The 19,621-nt window shown below is 46.6% G+C and overlaps 1 protein-coding gene across 8 annotated transcripts in view; it reads left to right on the forward strand.

Annotated features, from left to right (window-relative positions):
- RREB1 (ras responsive element binding protein 1) overlaps positions 1-19,621 on the forward strand; it is a 190,340-nt gene that overhangs the window by 100,443 nt on the left and 70,276 nt on the right. For all 8 annotated transcript variants that reach the window (XR_007517197.1, XM_049883027.1, XM_049883000.1 and 5 more), the window contains exons 2-6: positions 6,650-6,769; positions 10,427-10,547; positions 11,172-11,381; positions 16,393-16,482; positions 18,069-18,232. Coding sequence is in view for 7 of the 8 variants with exons in the window: in XM_049883027.1 (XP_049738984.1) it covers positions 11,214-11,381; positions 16,393-16,482; positions 18,069-18,232 (422 nt within the window). In the remaining variant the exon portion in view is untranslated. The remainder of the gene's footprint in view (positions 1-6,649; positions 6,770-10,426; positions 10,548-11,171; positions 11,382-16,392; positions 16,483-18,068; positions 18,233-19,621) is intronic.

Here is a 19,621-nt window from a genome sequence, read left to right on the forward strand (position 1 = left end):
GCCAAGTGGCAGCTGTTTCTTAGCCTCGAGAATCTGGCAGTCATTAAATTCTGTCCGTGAGACATGCTCCCGGGAGAGGAGCCGTGCTCCCGGGAGAGGAGCCGTGCTCCCGGGAGAGGAGCCGTGCTCCCGGGAGAGGAGCCGTGCTCCCGGGAGAGGAGCCGTGCTCCCGGGAGAGGAGCCTCACGGAGTGGAGTAAACCTAGTCGTCTTCATTTACAGACAGAAAGGCTTCTAATCAGGACTTTGCCCCACTTCCTTCCTCTGAAGATGCACCCGGCAAGCCCAGAGGGCCAGGAAGGAGAGCGGTGTATCACAGGATGGCTTTATCTGGCACGGACCGAAGACCCTTCCATTCTGTAGCAGTTTGTATTCCAAATACTAAATTTAATCTCACTTGTTCAGATACATTTGGGAGCCCAGGCCTCTGTCTTGGAAGTTCAACAAATGCCTCTCTGCTGAAATTGTATTTACTCTGACAATTAAAATGTCCAAGTCATTTTTAAGAGGGAAACTGCCTACCAAATGGGACCGGTCACCACTTCCCTGAGCCACTCCTCACACCCCCACACTTTACCAAATATTAAAGAAACATTCCTTTTGAAAAGTGGCATCAGCAGCTTGTCCTTCCTGGTAAAGTGCTCTGGGGCTGAGGCCCCTGGGCCATCTGCAGTGTCATCAGAGCCTGGGAGCCACCCTGCCCTGGAGGGAAGATCTCCATGTTTCTCTCCATCCTCGGTCACACTAAGAGACAGGCTGCAGTAGATCAGGAGCCATTTTTAAGGCTGATGGGGAGCCTTTTGGTTGCTTTCCCTCCGGATTATCCTTTCTGAGTTCTTCCTTCCTTCCCCACTCCTGGTTACACAGTTCCTGTCCCTCAGGAGCCAGCGGGAGTGAAGACTTGAAGGAGGGTAGGGTGTCCAGGGCCCCCAGAAATCCTGGCTGAGCAGCCCAACTGTTCGATAGTACCCTCGAGGGAGCGTTCAGATGTGGCGAAAGCCTGTGGGTGGCTGAAGGGCCCGGCCTGAGAGCCACACGGAGGCCGGCCCAGGGCTTGGCTTCCTGTGAGCGCTGCAGGCCGGCCTCCCTTCTCCTGCTCACATCCGACTCCCCCTGTTCCTGAGGAAGCTAGAAATGGGCCTTGCTGCAGAGACAAGTCCCTTTCCCCCTCTTTTTTGAAACCAGAGTGAGCACTGGGTTTTCCTTTGGGTGTGTGGCTCACATAGCCACTCCTTCCAGGTCCTCCAAGGGAGGCCTTGATTCTGTGTCACATCTGCATAAAGGCTCCAAGGCTGGTTCTCTAGCTCAGATCAGAATCCCCTGGAGGCTGCACACCCTGCCCCGCCCTCTCTGAGGTGGGGCCCAAGAATTTGCATTTCTAACAACGGGTGGGGACCACGTGTGGAGAATCACAAAGTTGAAGGTTAAGTGGTGTTCAACTAACGAGAGGAGACTGGGTTTTCCTTCTTATTGTATTTGCGTAAGTTTTGATCTATGCAGTTCTGGTTTTTACTGGCCACTCTCCTCCCCAGCCCCACCACTTCCTGAGCACACACCTTGCTGGCCTGGAGTTTCCACCCCATGCCTTAGGCTTCTTCTTGCTCCAGTTGGGGCTGCAGCTCCTCTGCTGCAGAAGCTGCCAGGACACTGGTAGTTTTTGACCTCACGCTTCTCCTTGGGGGATCAGCTGGGCCAGGACTTGGCTGCTGGGGGTTTGGAGCAGGGCCTCGTGGGGACCTGGAGTCTCCCAGCCTGGCTGTTCATAGAGCACAGGGTTAGACCCCGAATTCCACCCATCCCTCCTCACAGCACGGACAGTGGCTCCAAACCACCATCATCCTATGTAAGAGCCTTTGCCAGCCTGAGGTGGGGTCCCGTCCTGCTTCCTGTTCAGAGAGGTGAAGATGGCCATGGTGGGAGGGCTCCTTTTTCCTTCCTAGAAACATGGGGAAATGGAAGGCCGAGGCTGAGCAGTCTGGAGGGCAGAGAGAACTCGGAGTAAGTTAGAAATCAGAGATTGTGACAGAGTGAGCACATCTGTTGCCTCAAGCCCTATGCCAGAATCACAGATTTTGCCCAAATGAAACTTACAGGGTTTAGAAACTGGATTCACTTTGCTCTACCATGGAACAGCCCTATGACCTTTGAGACAAGTTACCTAACCACCTCTGTGCCTTGGTTTCCCCATCTGGACAGTGGAGTTGTCCTCATAGGGTTGGTGTGAGGTTAAATGAGATAACGCGCTTAGCCTGTGCCACACGGTGCTGTAAAATCTCTAGCTACTGTGATTACTAGGACAGAGATAGAGGTAGAGTGGGCCCTGAACCCAGAGCCTTGGGTCAGTGGGAGTGGGGGAGGCTTCACATGGAAAGTGGCACGTGAGAGGTCGCGTGGGGTCTAACGTTCTGCGGAAGAGGGGCTGAGCAGAGACATTCGGGTTTGGATAATACATGGAGACTAGGGGAAGGGAGACCAGGAGGTAAGTTGGGGCCAGAGCATGGAGAGCCTTGAATGGTAGGTTCAAGGGTGACCGTTTCCTGTCATCTTGAGGGGAAGGAAGTGGGGGCTGTTTTGAAGGCAGAGCTCAGAAGAAAACCAAAGAGGGAGGCCTACATCAGTCTGGTGTCCTGAGTTGGTGCTTATACCTTCACCCCATGCTTTGCTGTCCTGAACAAGCGGTGCACCCCCATCTCTTCTCTGCAGCCCCTCCTCATCCACGGGAGGGGCTCCAGAAGTGGCTAGAGCAGCTCCCGGGGCCTAATTGCTGGGAAGCCCTACGGGACACTCCAAAGCTCGGTTTTACCAAAGCCTGTGCCAGCACGGGGTTGGGGGGGCGTGGGGGTGACTTTCACGGGCTGCCGCCCTATCCAGGGCAAAGACTGAACTGAAAGCCAAGAAACACATCAGCTTCCTGGAACTCGGCGCCATCATCACAGCTGTCTTAGCCTTCAGAGCACATGGGAGCAGCCTGGGGAGAAGAGACCTCTTCCCCCGAGGTTTATGGGCGGGGAGAGCAGCATGGCTGCAGCGGAGCATCAGATCTTCACCAATCTGTCCCCAGCCCAGCCTGCCTGAGCCTGTCCTTTGCTGCTTGTTCCCCTACGTAGTAACTCAAAGGCTGTTGGCCCATCCTGAGTCAGGCTGAACTGGTCGACTGTTATCAGTGGATCAACCATCCCAAGTATTTGGGGACATTTTCTCTGCTCAGCACTGTGGCCATCCTGGTTAAGTGTTGTAAAGCCCACTATTATATTGTCTGTGGGAACATTTTTTCCAGCCCTGTACCATCATCCTAGGCATATAAACTGACTCCATATTTCCTGGGGGCCTTAGGAAAGATTTCAGGTCTCACTTCAAGAATTCTTGGGTTTTTCAGAAGCTAGGACTCAGCCCTTTGTTTTCTACCATCCTGCCTTTTATCTTTCATCTCTCCATTGCTGTCTCCGGGATCTGGAGACGGGTCTCCTTAATCTTTTCTTTCTGGCTTTACATATCATTGTGCCTTATCTCCTCTGGGGCTGAGGGCTAACCCTCCCCCTACTCTTCATTTTCCCAGCTGGAACTCTGCCCTCTCCAGGTTATCCTTTTTCAGTTGGGTTTGGGAAGAGCTTGTGTAGGCAGATCAAGAAATGCGTCCTTGTCAGCACCCAGGAGACCCACCCCTTCATGCCTTCCACCCTGTGTCTTGTCACTCGCAGGATTCATCTTTGCTCATCACAGTGGAGGTGCGGGGTACCTGGAGGTTTCTTCTAAGAACCGTCTTGTAATTTTCCACTCTCCGAGTTTTGTGAAAGGTCCCTGGTTTGAGCTTGACTGCTGCTCTAAAAGTTGGCAGTTTGAATCCACTGGGGAAGAAAGTCCTGGCATTGGGCTTCCATAAAGATCACAGACCTGAAAAACCTATGGAATAGTTCTACTTTGTAATACTTTTGGTCGCTGTGAGTCGGAATCGACTTGACGGCAACAGGTTTGGTTTGGTTTGGTTTTGGGGTCCTGTGAACCTCTCAGGCATAGTGGAACCCAAAACAGAGTAGGTAACTCTAGTTACTTGGCTTAACAGAGTCGACTGAGACACTACAGAGTGTTCTTAATTGATGATGTATAGAGAGATTTACTTGGTCAGAGATCTTGAAAGTTTCTAGAAAATTCCATGGAGCAACTCTGCCATCTTCCTTCGCCACCCTGCCTCTCCAGACTTTTTCTTCCTAACAAAATTTGCTATTTTAAAATGAATAATAAAGGGAAGCTTTACTTGTTTTTTAATGGATATTTAGTTTCACCTCAGGCACCTTTAAGTGTGAATGGGTAGGGATGATCTAAAAGGAAATTTTGTTCATTTTGAGAACTATATGGGAATTTTAAGAAAACTGACTTGATTTATAGTTTAGAGGAGGGCGGGTTATATATCAAGTAAAACAAGGATTTTTATCATGGTGCCCTTAGATGGGTTAATGGGACCCCAACCCTCCTGGTACTGAGCGCAAAATGTTGGGTGTACGGTAGGGTGCATTTTTCTGTGGGAAGGTCTGTAGTTTTCATCATTCTCAAGGGTCTTGATCCAAGAAACATTGAGAACTATTGGAGTCCTAAGTGTGCTTGGAGTCTTAAAGGCTCCTTGCCCCACTTACAGGGGCACTATGAGTCAGAATTAACTGGACAGCAACAGGTTTGGTTTTGGTTTCTTGTCCCCTTTTAGGGGCTGTCTCTAGGGGGCACTCCTTGTCTCCTAATACTTTTAAAATCCAAAACACTTCTCAAAAGAGAAACACTCAGAGAAAAAGATGGAGAGTTTGAAGCACTCAGGTGTAAAAAGAGAAACTGGGGAGAATCATGGTATCAGACATGCTGGGGAGCTGCCTCTGATAGGAGGAGTTGGTAGTGTTTTTCTCACCCAGCAGCCCAGTCTAGCCTGGAGCTTGCCTGCTGCAGTTGCTCGGTAACTGTTTGTGGACCAAGTGAGTAATTCAGGATAACCACATGACCTGACTGGGGCAGGTCTTGTCTGCATGGTGGTTTGTTTTTCCTCTCCAGTTTTCTCCTGAGGAGCCCCTGTGGCACAGTGGTTAAGCTGTCGGCTACTAACTGAAAGGTTGGAGGTTTGAACCCACCAGCCGCTTTGTGGAAGAAGGATGCGGAAGTCTGCTTCCGTAAAGATTACAGCCTTGGAAACCCTATGGGACAGTTCTACTCTGTCCTATAGGGTCGCTATGAGTCAGAATCGACTTGACAGCAGTGGGTTAGGTTTGGTTTTAGTCTTCCAGTTTTAGACTCTTCAGCTTAGCTTAGGGATGCTGCAGTCAGAGACAAAGAGATGTGGCTGAATGTTTTTAGTTGCCATCGAGTTGGCTGCGACTCGTGGCACCCCATGTACAGTAGAACGAAATGTTGCCCAGTCCGTCCTGCGCCATCTTCATGATTGTTGGTATTTTATTGCAGCCACTGTGTATTCCGAGCACCTTCCACCCTAGGGGGCCTATCTTCCAGCACTGTATCCGACAGTGTTCTCTTGTGATCCACAGAGTTTTCATTTTCTGGTTTTTGGAAGTAGATCGCCAAGCTTTTCTTGCTCATCTGTCCACTGAAACCTGTCCACCATGGGTGACCCTGCTGGCATTTGATAGCTTCCAGCACCATAGCAACCTGCAGACCACCACAGTACAACTGACAGATGGGTGGCGGGCTGAGTGCTTTAGCCTTGGAGAATCCTACTTTCAGTCTCTAACTTTTTAGAGGGCTGTAGTTTTCTCTGGGTGTTTGATGCCCTTGATACCATAGAGGAGACCTTCTCAAACTCCTGAATGGCATGTGTCATTTAAAAGATGTTTTCTACATCTTCCCTACAGAGAGGGTGTGTTATGGAGACTTCCCCCATCCGTCAGGAAAACGTGTAACAATCTCTTCGTTACTTCAGAGGGACTGTTTATTTCTGATTTTTTTTTTTCTTTCTTCAGCTCTTTTCTTTTTTCCTTCCAATTTTGATAGCACTTTTCGTTATAAGCTGGTGGTCCATAGGCATCTACCTCTGAAGTGCTAAAAGTTGCACCTGAAGCCAGTAGTTCAAGCCATTCTCCAGTGGTACAAATGGTTAACATGCTCAGCTGCTAACCAAAAGGTTCGAGTTTTGAGTCCGCCCAGAGGTGCCTCAGGGAAAAGGCCTGGTGATCTACTGCTGAAAAATCAGCCATTGAATACCCTGTGGAGCACAGTTGTACACTGACACACATGGTGTTTCCATGAGTCAGAGTTGATTTGACGGCAGCTGGTCTGTTCAAGACTCGCTGGACTCCTGTCACCCTTGTTTGGATGCTATTTGAAGTCTGGGTGGAATATGAACTAGAAGCTTGTTGTGAGCACGGGCAGGAGGTGGGAAATACTCTGCTGCCTGTAATTTGTGTCCCTGGGTGGTTCCGATTACTAAGGTTGGTGGTTCAAAGCCACCCAGTGGTGTCACAGAAGAAAGGCCTGGCTATCTGCTTTCATAAAGAATATAGCCAAGAGAACCCTATGGAGCTCAGTTCTACTCTGTAACATAGAGGGTTGCCATGAGTTGGATTCGGCTTGAAAGCAACGGGCTTGGGTTTAATTATCCAAAGACAGGCTCATTTCTGGTCTTTTGCCCCTTTTAATGTTGTCTCTTCTTGTTCTCATAGGTTGCTCCACATCTGTGCTCCAGAGGTGGTGGCTTTGAGGTGTGACTCTGCCCACGTTTGGGCCCAGGCCGTGCCAGCTCCTCAGTAAGGAGGGCCGGCCTGATAAAACAAAGAAAACAGGTCAGTTGAACATTGTTGACTTTCCTCGAGTCACAATAACTGAATGTTGCGTCTCCCCATACCCACCCCCCCACCCTTCCTCTGTTCACTTTGAATTGCCCTCCCCTCCCCCCCTTTTCCAGAGCCTCCAGGAGCTTTGATGCAAAGCCATGTTGAAATTGCAATTGAATTGCCAGTTCTTCTTGATGTAATGGGGCTGTGGTGTGGGATAAGAAACCCCAGAAGGGTGCCGACTGTTGGCCTTGAAGGAAGCAACACTTCAGACACCCCATTTCTTTCTTCTCCCACTTCACGCCTCTCCCCACCCCAAACCCAGATTGTCTGTGTAAAAAACCAGCACCCAGGCCAGCCTGCATGGTGATTTCAACAAAGAGAATAATTTCTTTTCAGAGCTGTGGTGTGTGACCGTCATCTAGGTGCGTGGTCCTCCCTGAGTCCAGCTGGAGAGGGTCGAATTAGAAAGGGCCCGTGGTGCTTGTTTGGGTTATTCTTGGTGGGTGGGTGGGTGGGTGGGTGGGTGTGTGTGTGTGTTTTCACAGTGGTGGGCTGATGTATGGGATGGTGTCAGGGAGAGGAAGGGATACAGAGGGAGAGCGAGCGTATTAGGTCTGTAAATATCCGTAAAGAAAAATGTGCTTTGTCCGTGAACCTTAAACTGTTCAAATTCTGTTCAGATTCCCAGGGCAGAGTCCCTGATGTTGACAGTCCAAAGGTTTAAGTTTGTTAGTTTGGGTTATTGCTCTTATAACAATCCAGAGGGTGAGGGTAGGAAGAATAGACTCATTCTGGCCACCTTGCTTCTAATTAGTGTATTAAAAAAAAAAAAAAACAAACCCAGTGCTGTCGAGTCGATTCCGACTCATAGCGACCCTATAGGACAGAGTAGAACTGCCACATAGAGTTTCCAAGGAGCACCTGGCAGATTTGAACTGCTGACCCTTTGGTTAGCAGCCATAGCACTTAACCAGTATGCCACTAGGGTTTCCAGAATTAGTGTACAGACGATCCTTGATGCTGAGGTGAATTTTTTTCTTCTCCGTAGAACAGTGAACTGAGCCACACTGTGCTTACACTAGGCTCTTTCCCTTCTTCCCTGCTCCGTGAACCCAAAGAGAATGCCCAGATATAAGACACAAGAGCCAACTGGAGTAAAGTCTTGTAACAGCTCCGAGATGCTCGTTGTTAACTGCTTCTGAAGCAACTTCTCCTTTCTGTAACAGTGCGGCGGCCAGTCTCATTTTGTCAATTGCACTGTCAGATCAGAGATGAGAAGCTTTTCTATTAAAAAAAAAATTGCTACTTATTTACATGCAAAGTAGGAAAAGAGTAAGCGTAGGTGATCTTGGCGTCATCAGTTTGCAGCATCATGCTTTACACTTGATCTCAAAGAGGGAAATAAACTTAGCAAATGTCTTCCTGTTCAGATAGAATGGGAAACAGCAAGTTCGTATGGTGTGTCCCTTTTCCAGTTTGGATAAGCCCTTGGAACAGCCAGCCCCTCTGTTGGCGAGCTGTAGCTACTTGCCTGTTGTTGTTGTGTGCTGTAGAGTCAATTCTGACTCATTGCAAGCCTATGGGACAGGGTACAGCTGCCCCATAGGGTTTCCTAGGCTGTAATCTTTACAGAAGCAAATTGCCAAGTCTTTTCTCCCATGGAGCGGCTGGTGGGTTTGAACTGCTGACCTTTTCAGTTAGCAGCTGAGCGCTTTAACCATTGTGTCACCAGGGCTCCTTAGTGACTTCCTAGGCATTGACACTTAAGTAAATTGCAAGAATGTATTGCTAATGTTACCAGTGACTGAGAAAAATTCTTAACCTGCAGTGTGGCTCTGTGTAGTTACATTTTTTGTTATTTCCCTCCTCGCCATTTTCTTTCCCTACTGAGTGAGAGAATTAGAACATATATATAGACATACACACACATTCACATTGTTACCCTCCCCATAGCTGATTTTTCGGGGAGGTAGATCACCAGTTCTTTTCTTTCGAGGCACCTCTGGGTGGACTCGTAGAGTATATATTCAATACCTTACAATTTTACTTTTAGTCCAAAAGGTATGCATACTTACTTGTTTTCAGATTTGAGTACACTCTGCCATATTTTTTCTTTTGAATGTAGTGATAGACCAAAAGCAAGGTCATCTTCAGAGCCCTTAGTACCCCTTGGTGGAAGAGTCAGTTTTATTTTTACGGACATCACAATTACAGCATAGTCATTTTATAATTTGCTGAGGATTAAAAATTATGTATTTAAAAGAGTGAGATGAATTTGGTATTGAAAATATCCATTTATTTGAATCAGATAATTACATGCTAATCCACTGTAAGAATTTTAGGGAACTGCTGATCCGTTTGGTAGAAATCCATTAAGAAAGAAAAGCGGTGTGTGTACATGCACACGTGTGCCCGTGTGTATGTGTGTATCTCCCAGATAAACTTTCAAAGACAGTTAAGAGCAGGAAGTTTGGTACACAACTTTAAATAAGTTGAAACGTCTTCAGGCATGGGGAAGCTTAATGGAAGGCCAGCAGTTTGTTGTTGCTTTGATTCTGGCCATAGCCTTCCTCTCTCCATGGGGAAGGATGGTGGGGTAGGGTGAGTCAGTACTAAATTGTATGTTTCTGTCGTTAGTCCCTGTTCCTACCATTTGGAAAACCATTAGATTCAAAATGTCTGTTAACAAGGAAAGTACATTTTGTCTCTTGACAAGGAAAGCACTGTCCTTGAAGGTTCTCCTCTGGTAGGATTTTGAGGCTGCAGCTGATTGCATACAGCACTTAATAAAGTTCTAGCTCCGGACTTTCCCTGCTACACTGCTAGAAAGCTGAGCGTTCGTAGAGGCTCTGGGTGTAACTATTTGTCAGATCCTCGTTTGCATCCCCTGACATTTGAGGAGACACCACAGAAAATCATGTCCTTTCTCATGTCATTTCTAAGCATAAGCCCTTGCTTCACCAGCTGAGATAATGAGCTTGAATCTTTACAGCTGGTTTGGACTTTCAGGACTTAGAAACTCATACCTTGGGATAAGGGGATATGTGCCTTACTGGCAGGGTTTCAGCTCTAGACTATCTTCCCAGATAAAAGGAGGGAAATAGTTTGCCTGTAGACAGATTTCTGGCCATAGCTATAGCCATAGGACTTCTCCTTGCAAGGAATCCCTGAAGAAGGAAACTATGATGTGGCTGTGGCTCAGAGCTCTCCCTTCGGTCGTTCTGCTCATCTTTCCAGGCTTAAGTCTGACTCAATACCTTCTAGACTGTGGATTTCTTAACGACCTTGTTTTTGGTCAGTTTTAGGTAGAAGCACGAGGTGGGTCAGGTGGAATTTGAGAATCCTTAGGGTAGGGGAGGGCAGGAGGTACAGAATGAAAGACAATTCCGTGTATGTGTGTGTGAACATCAGAAAGTAAAATACCACAGAATCAGCTGTGGAGTGAGTGTGGCGGCACTGTAGGAGGCATCAGTTAAGGTTGAAAAACAACCATAGAATCTAGTTTTGGAAGAAACAGAAGATACAGAAACTGCCTTTCATTTGTGCTGTTTGTATTTCCGTGACTGTAGAGTCTGAGATTATGGCAAATGAGAGGGTTCAGTCTTTTCTTCACTAAAGTGACAAGACACTCACCAAACCTTTATACCTCTGCTTCCCTTCCAGGGCCAACCAGTGGCAGCAAGAGAAGAAAAGAGCAAGCAAGCGCAGACTCGTTTCCTGCTGCGTGGAGGACAGCTATAGCAGGGAAAATTCTGTAGTGTATCAGTTGGGGCAGAAAATGGAGGTAATTGGCAGTGGGGGGCAGGTTTTTCTTCTTCGCGTTTTCTCAACTCGTCCAGGTGTATTACTTATTTGTATTTTTAAAGTAACAGGCTTTCCTGTGTTGATTTGAAACTTGGCTGCAATTCTGATAGGGGTGATCTCTCAGTTGTCTTAGGTAATTTGAGCTCCCCCTTAAAATCACTGTATTGTGGCAGTAGGGTTAAGGGAATCCTCACCCTTAGTGTTTAGGTATGGGGCATTCATGTAGTAGTAAATGACTGTCCCTTCTTAGGAGGGTGCTGGCCAAATGGCAGCTCCCTGGGTTACCTAACTGTTGGTTCAGCCTTTCCCAGTTCTGCTCAGTAGAAGATTAGGAAAGGCAAAGAACCCTGCCTCAGATGACTTGTTGAGTCCTTTGGTGGCAGAAACTCAGAAAGAAGCAAGATCACCAGTTAGCCTCTGCTATGCCAGACCTTCATTTAATTGAAGGCTTGAATCATTACAGACATGAGTCCTGGTTTAAGCTGTAGAAAGCAGGCTTTAGGCTTTTTGACTTGACTTGCAGTAACCCAGGCCATTGTCACCTGGCCATTATCTCACCTGAACTTGACAGTGATCAATCACATCAGCAATTTCTGATTTTCAGTTCTACAACAGAGGCTTCTTAGAAGTTTAAACCCTTGTCCCAATGACGTCAAGCTCACCTGTTGGCTTGGAAGGTTCAGACTTATCATCCATCAACACCATGATGTCAGCCGTAATGAGTGTAGGGAAGATCGCTGAGAATGGCGGGAGCTCGCAGGTCAAGTGCCCCACAAAGCCCCCAGGACCAAACCGGATCGGCAGGAGGAACCAGGTAAGCTTTTGCAGACTCGGCCCTGAAGCCTGGTGGGTTTAGTCATTGAGAACATTGGAAGAAAGATGTTCCCTTGAGACCCAGCTTTCTAAGACAAAACCTTGGCTTTGTTTGGAATTAAATAGACATACCCAGAGGCCTTAATAACGTTTCCAGAACAAATTTTTCAGAGCTTGTGTCAGTTTCCTTTCATGGAGAAAATTTTCTTTGCTGTGGTATAAATGTTGGTGAAAGCACCCTTATTCTCTGCCTGTAATTTGATTTGAATGCGAGCTTTCTTCATGTGATGACCAAGACAGAGAACTCGACTTACTCTTTTGCAGTAATGTGGTTTGTTTCCTTATTCACACAACTGGTTAAAGGGATTTTCAAAGCCACTGCTTTGGGTTTTTTAGTGTCTTTAGATTAGGTAGCAAATAAGTAGTGTTTATACTGGGACTACTAGTCAGCCTTCCATCCTTGGAAGAACAGAATTTGGCTCCAGAGAATTCCAGTTAAGTTGCTGTTTAGTCCTCCTGAATTTTCTGGGGACGTTAGGTCAGGAGAAGCGGGAACGAGTAACTGGGCAGGGGTTGGGAGGCTGAATCACGTTATAAAAGTCTGCTTCCCCAAAGTCCATTGGGAAATAACATGAACCTTTTAATTAATGTACAGGTGGGCAGTTATAAAAAGCTGTTGGCACTATGCTCTACTGACAGGTTAAGGAGTAAGCGGGGCAGAGGGTGAAGAGATTCATTTCTTCTCTGAATCCGTACAATACGAGTTGACTGCTTAACTCCATGTTTCATTTCTTGTTTCTCTGAATTAATGGGGTTATACCAGACCCTCAGGGAGATGTTCTTCTGGGTTTATCTAGGTACCAGGGGTGGATAGGAAAGTAAACCTGTTGGATTTTGTGAATTGATCTTCTTTTTCATTAATAATCCTACCATGACTTTCCCTACGCAGAGATCTCTGAGCACATTTCTGATGCTTGTCTATAAATTCTTAGAAGTACACCATTAAGGCTTTGGATGCAGCACACCCTCCAGAAGAAGCGGCACCAGCTGACAGCCCCACCAGCTGTGTGTGAGAATGTCCGTCTCTTACCCCTTTCTCAAGGCCGAAGCTTGACAGTCACGTGATGCTTTAGGGTCACGGCATTGATCTCTTTTCTCTCTTTTTTCCTTTTTCTGCACATGCCTCTCTTCCTATGGGTACCTGAGAAAATACTCAGCCTGTGTGGCTGTGGCCTGAGCAAGAAGGAGAGCTAGCTCTGTGAAGAAAAGGTTTACTTCCACTCCCACATGATTGTCCGTCCATCCATCCATCCGTCCATCCGTCCATCCATCAATTCATTTAACAAAGTGTACCCAGTTCCTACTGCCAGTCAGGCCCTGGCCAGGAGCCCCGCATCTCGTGATGAATGAGACACCCAAGGTCGATGCCCACTTCTTGCTGCTCCACCAGGGAACTGTGGCGTGGGAGAGGTGGCCACTGCAGAGGCCAAGTTGGCGCAAGTCCAGGCTCTGGTCTGTAGCCAGTTGTTCAGAGATGGCAGTTACAGCCATTGCAGGAGCCCACCACACACACCTCACGTCCCACGTTAGTGGAGATTGACCTTGCCGTGGGGAGGAGCAGCTGGCGCAGGAGCTATGGGGCCATTGTCACCCACCTCCTCTTCTCGTTCACTGACTTGGCTTTTGAGAGGGAGGTCCAGGCCAGAGGTTGCACGGCATATTCAGTGAATTTTTAAAAAACAAAACCCAGTGGGAAGAGTGCCAGAAGAATGAAGCATCTCTCTTACCTGTGAGCTGGACGGGAAGGGTGGAAAGAGGGAGGAGCCTCGTCAGGGCTACCAAAGAGCTCCAGAACAGATTAGCCCTGGCGGATTCCTGACAAGGCTGCCAGATTGTTTCATTATGGGATGGTTAGTTATCACATTAGCTGCTAATTTTATCTGTCAGCTCAGGAAATGTGCTCCTTTCACCAGCAGGGCTGTCATAGCTGGATCTAACGTCCCCAGAGAGCCTCGGCAAGAGCCACAACACTCTCCTTTCTGTTGGGCTTGTTTTTGAAAATTAAGTCTGAGTCAACAGACCTCCTTCTCCCAAACCACCTTGGGCTTTGTCGCCCTGCCCTGTGTGCCAACCTCAGAGAAAGCTTGGTTCCAGTTAATGATAAACCCCAGAGTCAATACCAGCCAGCTCCAAGGTGAACTCAAATGGTTTTGTTTTTCTTTTTAGATTTGTCTCCTCAGGAGGCTAGCTGGCCACTTAACAGGCCTGACTTTGCAACGTTTACAAGCATGCTACTAGCAAATCTTTCTTATAAATATATATATATGTATGTATGTATATTATGTATGTATATGTATATTTGTGTGTGGGTCTAAACGTGTGTGCAAGTGGGTGCATATACACACACATGTGTCTATGCACAGTATATGTGTGTATTATATTTGTACACATCTATCTATATGGATAGGTGATGTCCTTGGGTGTTGCAACTGGTTAATATGCTCAGCTGCTAACCAAAAAAAGTTTGGAGGTTCAAGTCCACCCAGAGGTGTCTCAGAAGAAAGGCCTGGTGATATACTTCTGAAAAATCAGCTGTGGAAAACCCTATGGAGCACAGTTCTGCTCTGAAACATGTAGTGTCATCCTGAGTCGGAATCCACTCAACAGAAGCTGGTGTGCATGTGTGTCTGTGTGTGTGTGTGTCTGTGTGTGTGTACATATATATATATATATAAATTATTGATAGTAATTTTGCAAAAGTACCCCAGATTGAACTCAACCCTGATGTTTGGCCCAGCTGTGAAACACCCCTCGTTATCTGGCAGGTGTTCTTATCGTCTGATGATCCTGGGCCAGCTCTGTTCTGACTGTAGTTTTAGAACTGGGCTGAAAAGCTATGGTCCCCCCACCCCTGTACGCATACATTGTAACTATGGAAGGAGTGGAAGTTTATGGAGAACTAGATGACACTGGGAATCTTTTTGACCATCTCTGAGTGATCCACTTTTTAGAATTCACATCCTTAAAAGCATGTCAGTTTGAGAGTGAGAAGATGTTTAACGTGCCTCCTTCAGAGGCCCAGTTCCTCAAATTAGGAGATGATTTGTATTGCTTAACATGAGGCCGAGAGTCTGAAGAGGAGCGAGAGAGACCGCTTAGACGACACACACAGGCCTCCTGCATGCCCTCCCCCCATCTGCTCGGTCAGGCCATCCGTGTTCATAGTCTCCGGGTAACTTTGATTTCCATCATCGCTCATGAGCAACCACAAGGGTGTTTCCTGTCTGTGCCTCGCTGGGGCTTTGTCCTTCTTTCTTGGTCAGACTCGCATGGCACTGTGGTTTAAGGCGTGGGCTGTGGAGGCAGCTGCCTGAGTTTTAATCCATGTCTGCTACTTAGTAGTTCCCTGATGTGGGGCAAGTTGCATGCCTCTGTACCCCTGTTTCCTCATTCAGAAAATGGGATTTATAATGGTGCCTGTCTCTCAGCAATTGGGAAAAAACCAACATTTCTGTACATACAGAGTTTAGCACATAGTAAGTGCTCACTAAATGGCATTATTATTACTATTACTTGCAGGCAACACAAATGCGTTCAGGCTAGTTCAAGTATAAAGGGGTCTGCTGATGCACAACCTGGCCCTAAGGGTCTGGCTGAGGAGACAACTTTCCCTCCCTCCCACTCGGATAACCTGCCTTCCCACTTTGGTCAGCACTGACATGGTCCCGAACTGCTTTCTGGTGGCTTTGGCTTGCCACGGTGCTGAGTCCAACCCCTTCTGTACGTGAACTTTCAATTCAAGTGCTCATGATCACTTAACAAAGTTATTCCCAAACCTGGGCACATGTCAGGATCTCCTGGGCAGTTTGTGATTGTGACACAAATGGATTTCTGGGGTTCAGCACCCCCCACAATTCTGACTCACCATGTGGAGAGGTTGGTCTAGAAAGCCACATTTCACAGAGCTCCCCAGGGGGTTCTGCTGGCTTGTGGAAACCTACTTACCTGCTTTAATCTCTCGGCATCCCAGGTCTAAGTTCCTGGGACGGGTGTCGAATCCTTGATCCAGTTAGTTTTGAGGATGGAGATGAGGACAGGGACCTATAGTGCTTAGGGACTGTGGGGACGAGGAGGCAGCTCTCTGTGATTTATAAAGTGTTTGGGGGCATTCTGTTTGGAAGGAGGAGCTATAATGTGTGGTGAGTAAAGGAGGTTGCCCTTTTCTTTAAAAGGCTAAAATATATTGCTTTAAGGAAGCATAAAACGAGCCTCCTAAAAACTAGTGATGTATTAATAGAGCTGGCTCTTCTGTAACCATTTATAACGGCTGTCTTCCCCATCAAAGTTTGGACAGGTGCAGCATTCTTCCCTTCGAGCAGGGTCAGGCAGGTGCCAACAGGAGGTGAAGGGGCCATGTTGACACCCATTGGGTGCACGCTGGGCACGCTGGGTATGGAGGGCTTCTCACCATTGGTAGGGTGGCTTTGTCAGATGAGAGCTTCATGCCCTTCCATGTGTCCTGGGGGCCTCAGAAACCAGGCAGAAAATAGTGAGAGGAACCTGGATCAGACTTGAGAGACGTATTCCTTTTCCAGCTCTGCGGTGGCTTGAGTCTTAATGTGCAGCCATCACGTATTCATGACATGTTACTATCTACACTGAGTGACTGTGACAGTTAATTAAATGGTGTCAGTGTAACAAAAGCGCTACTGTTTATTGAGTGTTTACTCTGTACCAGGCACTGTTGTGGTGGTTTATGTGTGTTCATTGACTGCATCCCCACCACAGTGAGTGGGTGCTGTTATTGTTCCCATTTACCAACGAGGAAACTGAGGGCAGACTTGCCGAGCTCAGCGCAGCAGGCTCCAGAGCCCATGCCCCTGGCCATGTTGATAGAGCCTCTGAGACACAGGTGCTAATTCCAGAGATGAAACATACTGTTTGACTGTGACTTGAAATTCATTTTCCCTTCTAATACCCTTTTTATTTTTTCCCCCCTTTCTTTCTTTTAGGAAACAAAAGAGGAGAAGTCTTCCTATAACTGTCCCCTGTGTGAAAAGATTTGCACTACACAGCACCAGCTAACTATGCACATCCGTCAGGTTTGCCACCTTCTTTTGCATTTGTGCTTTCAATGGTTCTTAGCAGAGGGCAGGGGCCTTCATTTTAATTGGCTGTGTTTAATTTAGATTTAATGTTTGGGAAGTAAGTGCTGAATGATCATTCTTGTGTAATTGCTAGAGTCTCGGGTCAACAGAGTACCTTTTAAGATTTTTTAAGAACATCTAGTTAGTTGAATATTATTTACATACATGCGTGTATGCATGTATGTAGAAGCAAAGACTTTTCATTGTACAGGGCTTGTCAGTGTGAACAAACCCCCTTTCAGTATAATGAGATGGTAGATGTAGACCTCTCTGTTCATACTGGTGTGAATCTTAGTCCTGCAGCAGGGAGTTTACTCAGTTTGGAGTCTTTTTTGGTTTTCTCCTGTATTATGAGGCTTATTCTCCTCCCTCTCCTGTTATGGCAGACTTGTGAGAGCATTGATGAGTCTGGAACTATGAAGGACATGGTACTAACAATAAAATAGGAATGTGGGTTTAGATAGAAATACTCTCCTTCTTATTCTATTCCAGAGGCAAAACCCATCTAATATCTGCAGGTTTGGGTTCTCCTCTGACAGCACGGGTGGGCCATGGAGCTTGAAGAGGGGCTGTTGACTTGTAATATTTCACGTATCTGCTTCATAGCTGAGAATCCTTCTACTCATAGGAGTTAGTATCTGTAGTCAGTTCACCTATCTGTGTTTCATAGAAAGTCTTGCAAAGACCCCTGAGCCTTCTAGTAGAGGTATTTTCCAGACTGCAACATGGAGGTGGAAGAAGGTCATACCAAATAGTTATTTGCCTGTATTCCTGATAAATGTCGATGTTACAGACGATGTCTTCATCTCGTAGGGCCGCCATAACAGTACCACAAAGAGGGTGGCTTTAAAGAACCGACATTGTCTCCTGGTTCTGGAGGCTAGGAGTCTGAAATTAGGGCAATGGCAGGGCTGTGCTGTCTCTGTGTAGGGGGAGATGCTCCTTTGTTCTTTCAGTTTCTGACAGCCCTGAGCATTTCTTGGCATTCCTTGACTTGTAGATGATATCCTCACATAATGTCTTCTCTCCGTGTGCGACACTGTCTGTGTCTGTTCTCCCCTTTGTAAGACATCACTCAGAAGGGAATAGCAGTATGACTTACCTGAGGACATCTTCAACTAAAGTCCCTATTCCCCCAAATGAGATCACATTCACAGGTACAGGGGTTAGGACTTCAACATACCTTTTAAGGGGGCACGATTCTGTCCATAACAGAAGATACTTAAAACGGAAAAAAAAAAAAAAAGTAGCCAAGAAACCACACTGATTGTTTTAACCAGGCTCTGAATTTGCATTTGGTAGTAGCTGAGTGGCAACCCTCGTGGCGTAGAGGTTAAGTGCTACAGCTGCTAACCAAAGGGTCGGCAGTTCAAATCCACCAGGCACTCCTTGGAAACTCTATGAGGCAGTTCTACTCTGTCCTATAGGGTCGCTATGAGTCGGAATCGACTCTACGGCACTGGGTTTGGTGTTCCGGTTTGTAGTAGCTGAGCTTCCGGTCCTTCTTCTTAAGTCATCATTGAGATTCTTGCTTCCACCAGCACAACACGGACACTGGAGGAACAGACCATTCCTGCAGCATCTGTGGGAAGTCACTGAGCTCCGCCAGCTCCCTGGACCGCCACATGCTGGTGCACTCAGGAGAGCGGCCGTACAAGTGTACCGTGTGCGGCCAGTCCTTCACCACCAACGGAAACATGCACAGGTAGGTGACGGCTCCTTCACCTAGGGAGCTGGCTGGACCTGGAGGTAGGCAGAAAGCATAGTGGCCTGAGCTATTAAATGACTGGCCAAAAGGCACAGAGAATTCTTGAGTTGTGCTCACTGCATTGAACAGCCAGAAATGGGAATTGTTTACCTGTGTGCCCTGTCTCTAGGGTATTATGGACATCTGATCTTGGGAAACAAAGTGCTGAGCACAGTCTTTGGTTCTCACTAAGAATCTGTCCCACTCTGCCAATTGGAGTTTCTTGGTTTGGGTGCAGAGTAACCCTCAGCAGCCATATAACCCTGCTCGTTCAGAAATTCTGCCATATGCCTGCCAGATCACTCACAGTCCTTTTCCTTGCGAGAAATTTCTGGAGCCTTTTAATAAATGGCTTGGTCCTGGAGATTTGGTATAGGATTAGGGCAAGAGGAAGAAAAAGAATATCTGATAAATGTCAGGAAATGACTTCCTGAGAAAAGGGAGTTAGATTGCCCCTCAGAAGTGGGAGGAGAGCACACAGTGGTGGGCACGCACAGATATTGTGGGCAGACCAATGGGAAGTGTACTCTAGAGAAGCTTGCCTCTATTGTGAGGGGTTAGGACAGAAAGCCCTTTTTTAGATGCTTAACTTTTGTTTTCACAGACACTTTAGGAACATTGTTACTCTACGAAAAGAAATCAAGGAATTCAAAATTTCACCTTCCCAGAAAATCAGGCTATTTTTATTTCTTCATATGCTCTTGTTATTATCCTGCTTTCTCTTTAAAACTTGACTTTTTATGTATATTATTTTAAAATAAAACTTGATGTAACTATTGTTATATAATAGCTATATTTACCAAATATAATTGTTTTACTTTAGTTTTTATCAGCACACAGATTGTATTTTTGTGAGTGTATAGCAAAAATGAAAAATGGTCTGATTTAGTCCGCCTAGAAAACCATTTTATGAATACCAGTGGTCTGTACTGTGGGGCACACTGGTGTTGTGGTAATTTTATGGATTTTGGAATTAGGCACCTGAATTCAAATCTCAGCTCTGCCACTTGTAAATTTTTTGCTCTTGGGCAAGTTACTTAACCTCTTTGTGCCTCAGTTTCCTTACCTGTAAAATGATTATTAATAGTATTTACTGTAAGTATCTACTTCATCTGTGCTTGAGCACCTTGAGGACTAAAGTGCCCTGACCCAAGCCCTGGTGTTTTCAATCACCTCATATGCACGTGAAAGCCGGACAATGAATAATGAAGACCGAAGAAGAATCGATGCCTTTGAATGGTAGTCTTGGTAAAGAATATTGAATATACCATGGACTGCCAGAAGAACAAACAAATCTTTACTGGAAGAAGTGCAGCCAGAATGCTCCTTAGAAGCCAAGATGGAGAG

The sequence above is a fragment of the Elephas maximus genome, chromosome 1, assembly GCF_024166365.1.
Source record: "Elephas maximus indicus isolate mEleMax1 chromosome 1, mEleMax1 primary haplotype, whole genome shotgun sequence".
Lineage (NCBI taxonomy): Eukaryota > Metazoa > Chordata > Mammalia > Proboscidea > Elephantidae > Elephas > Elephas maximus.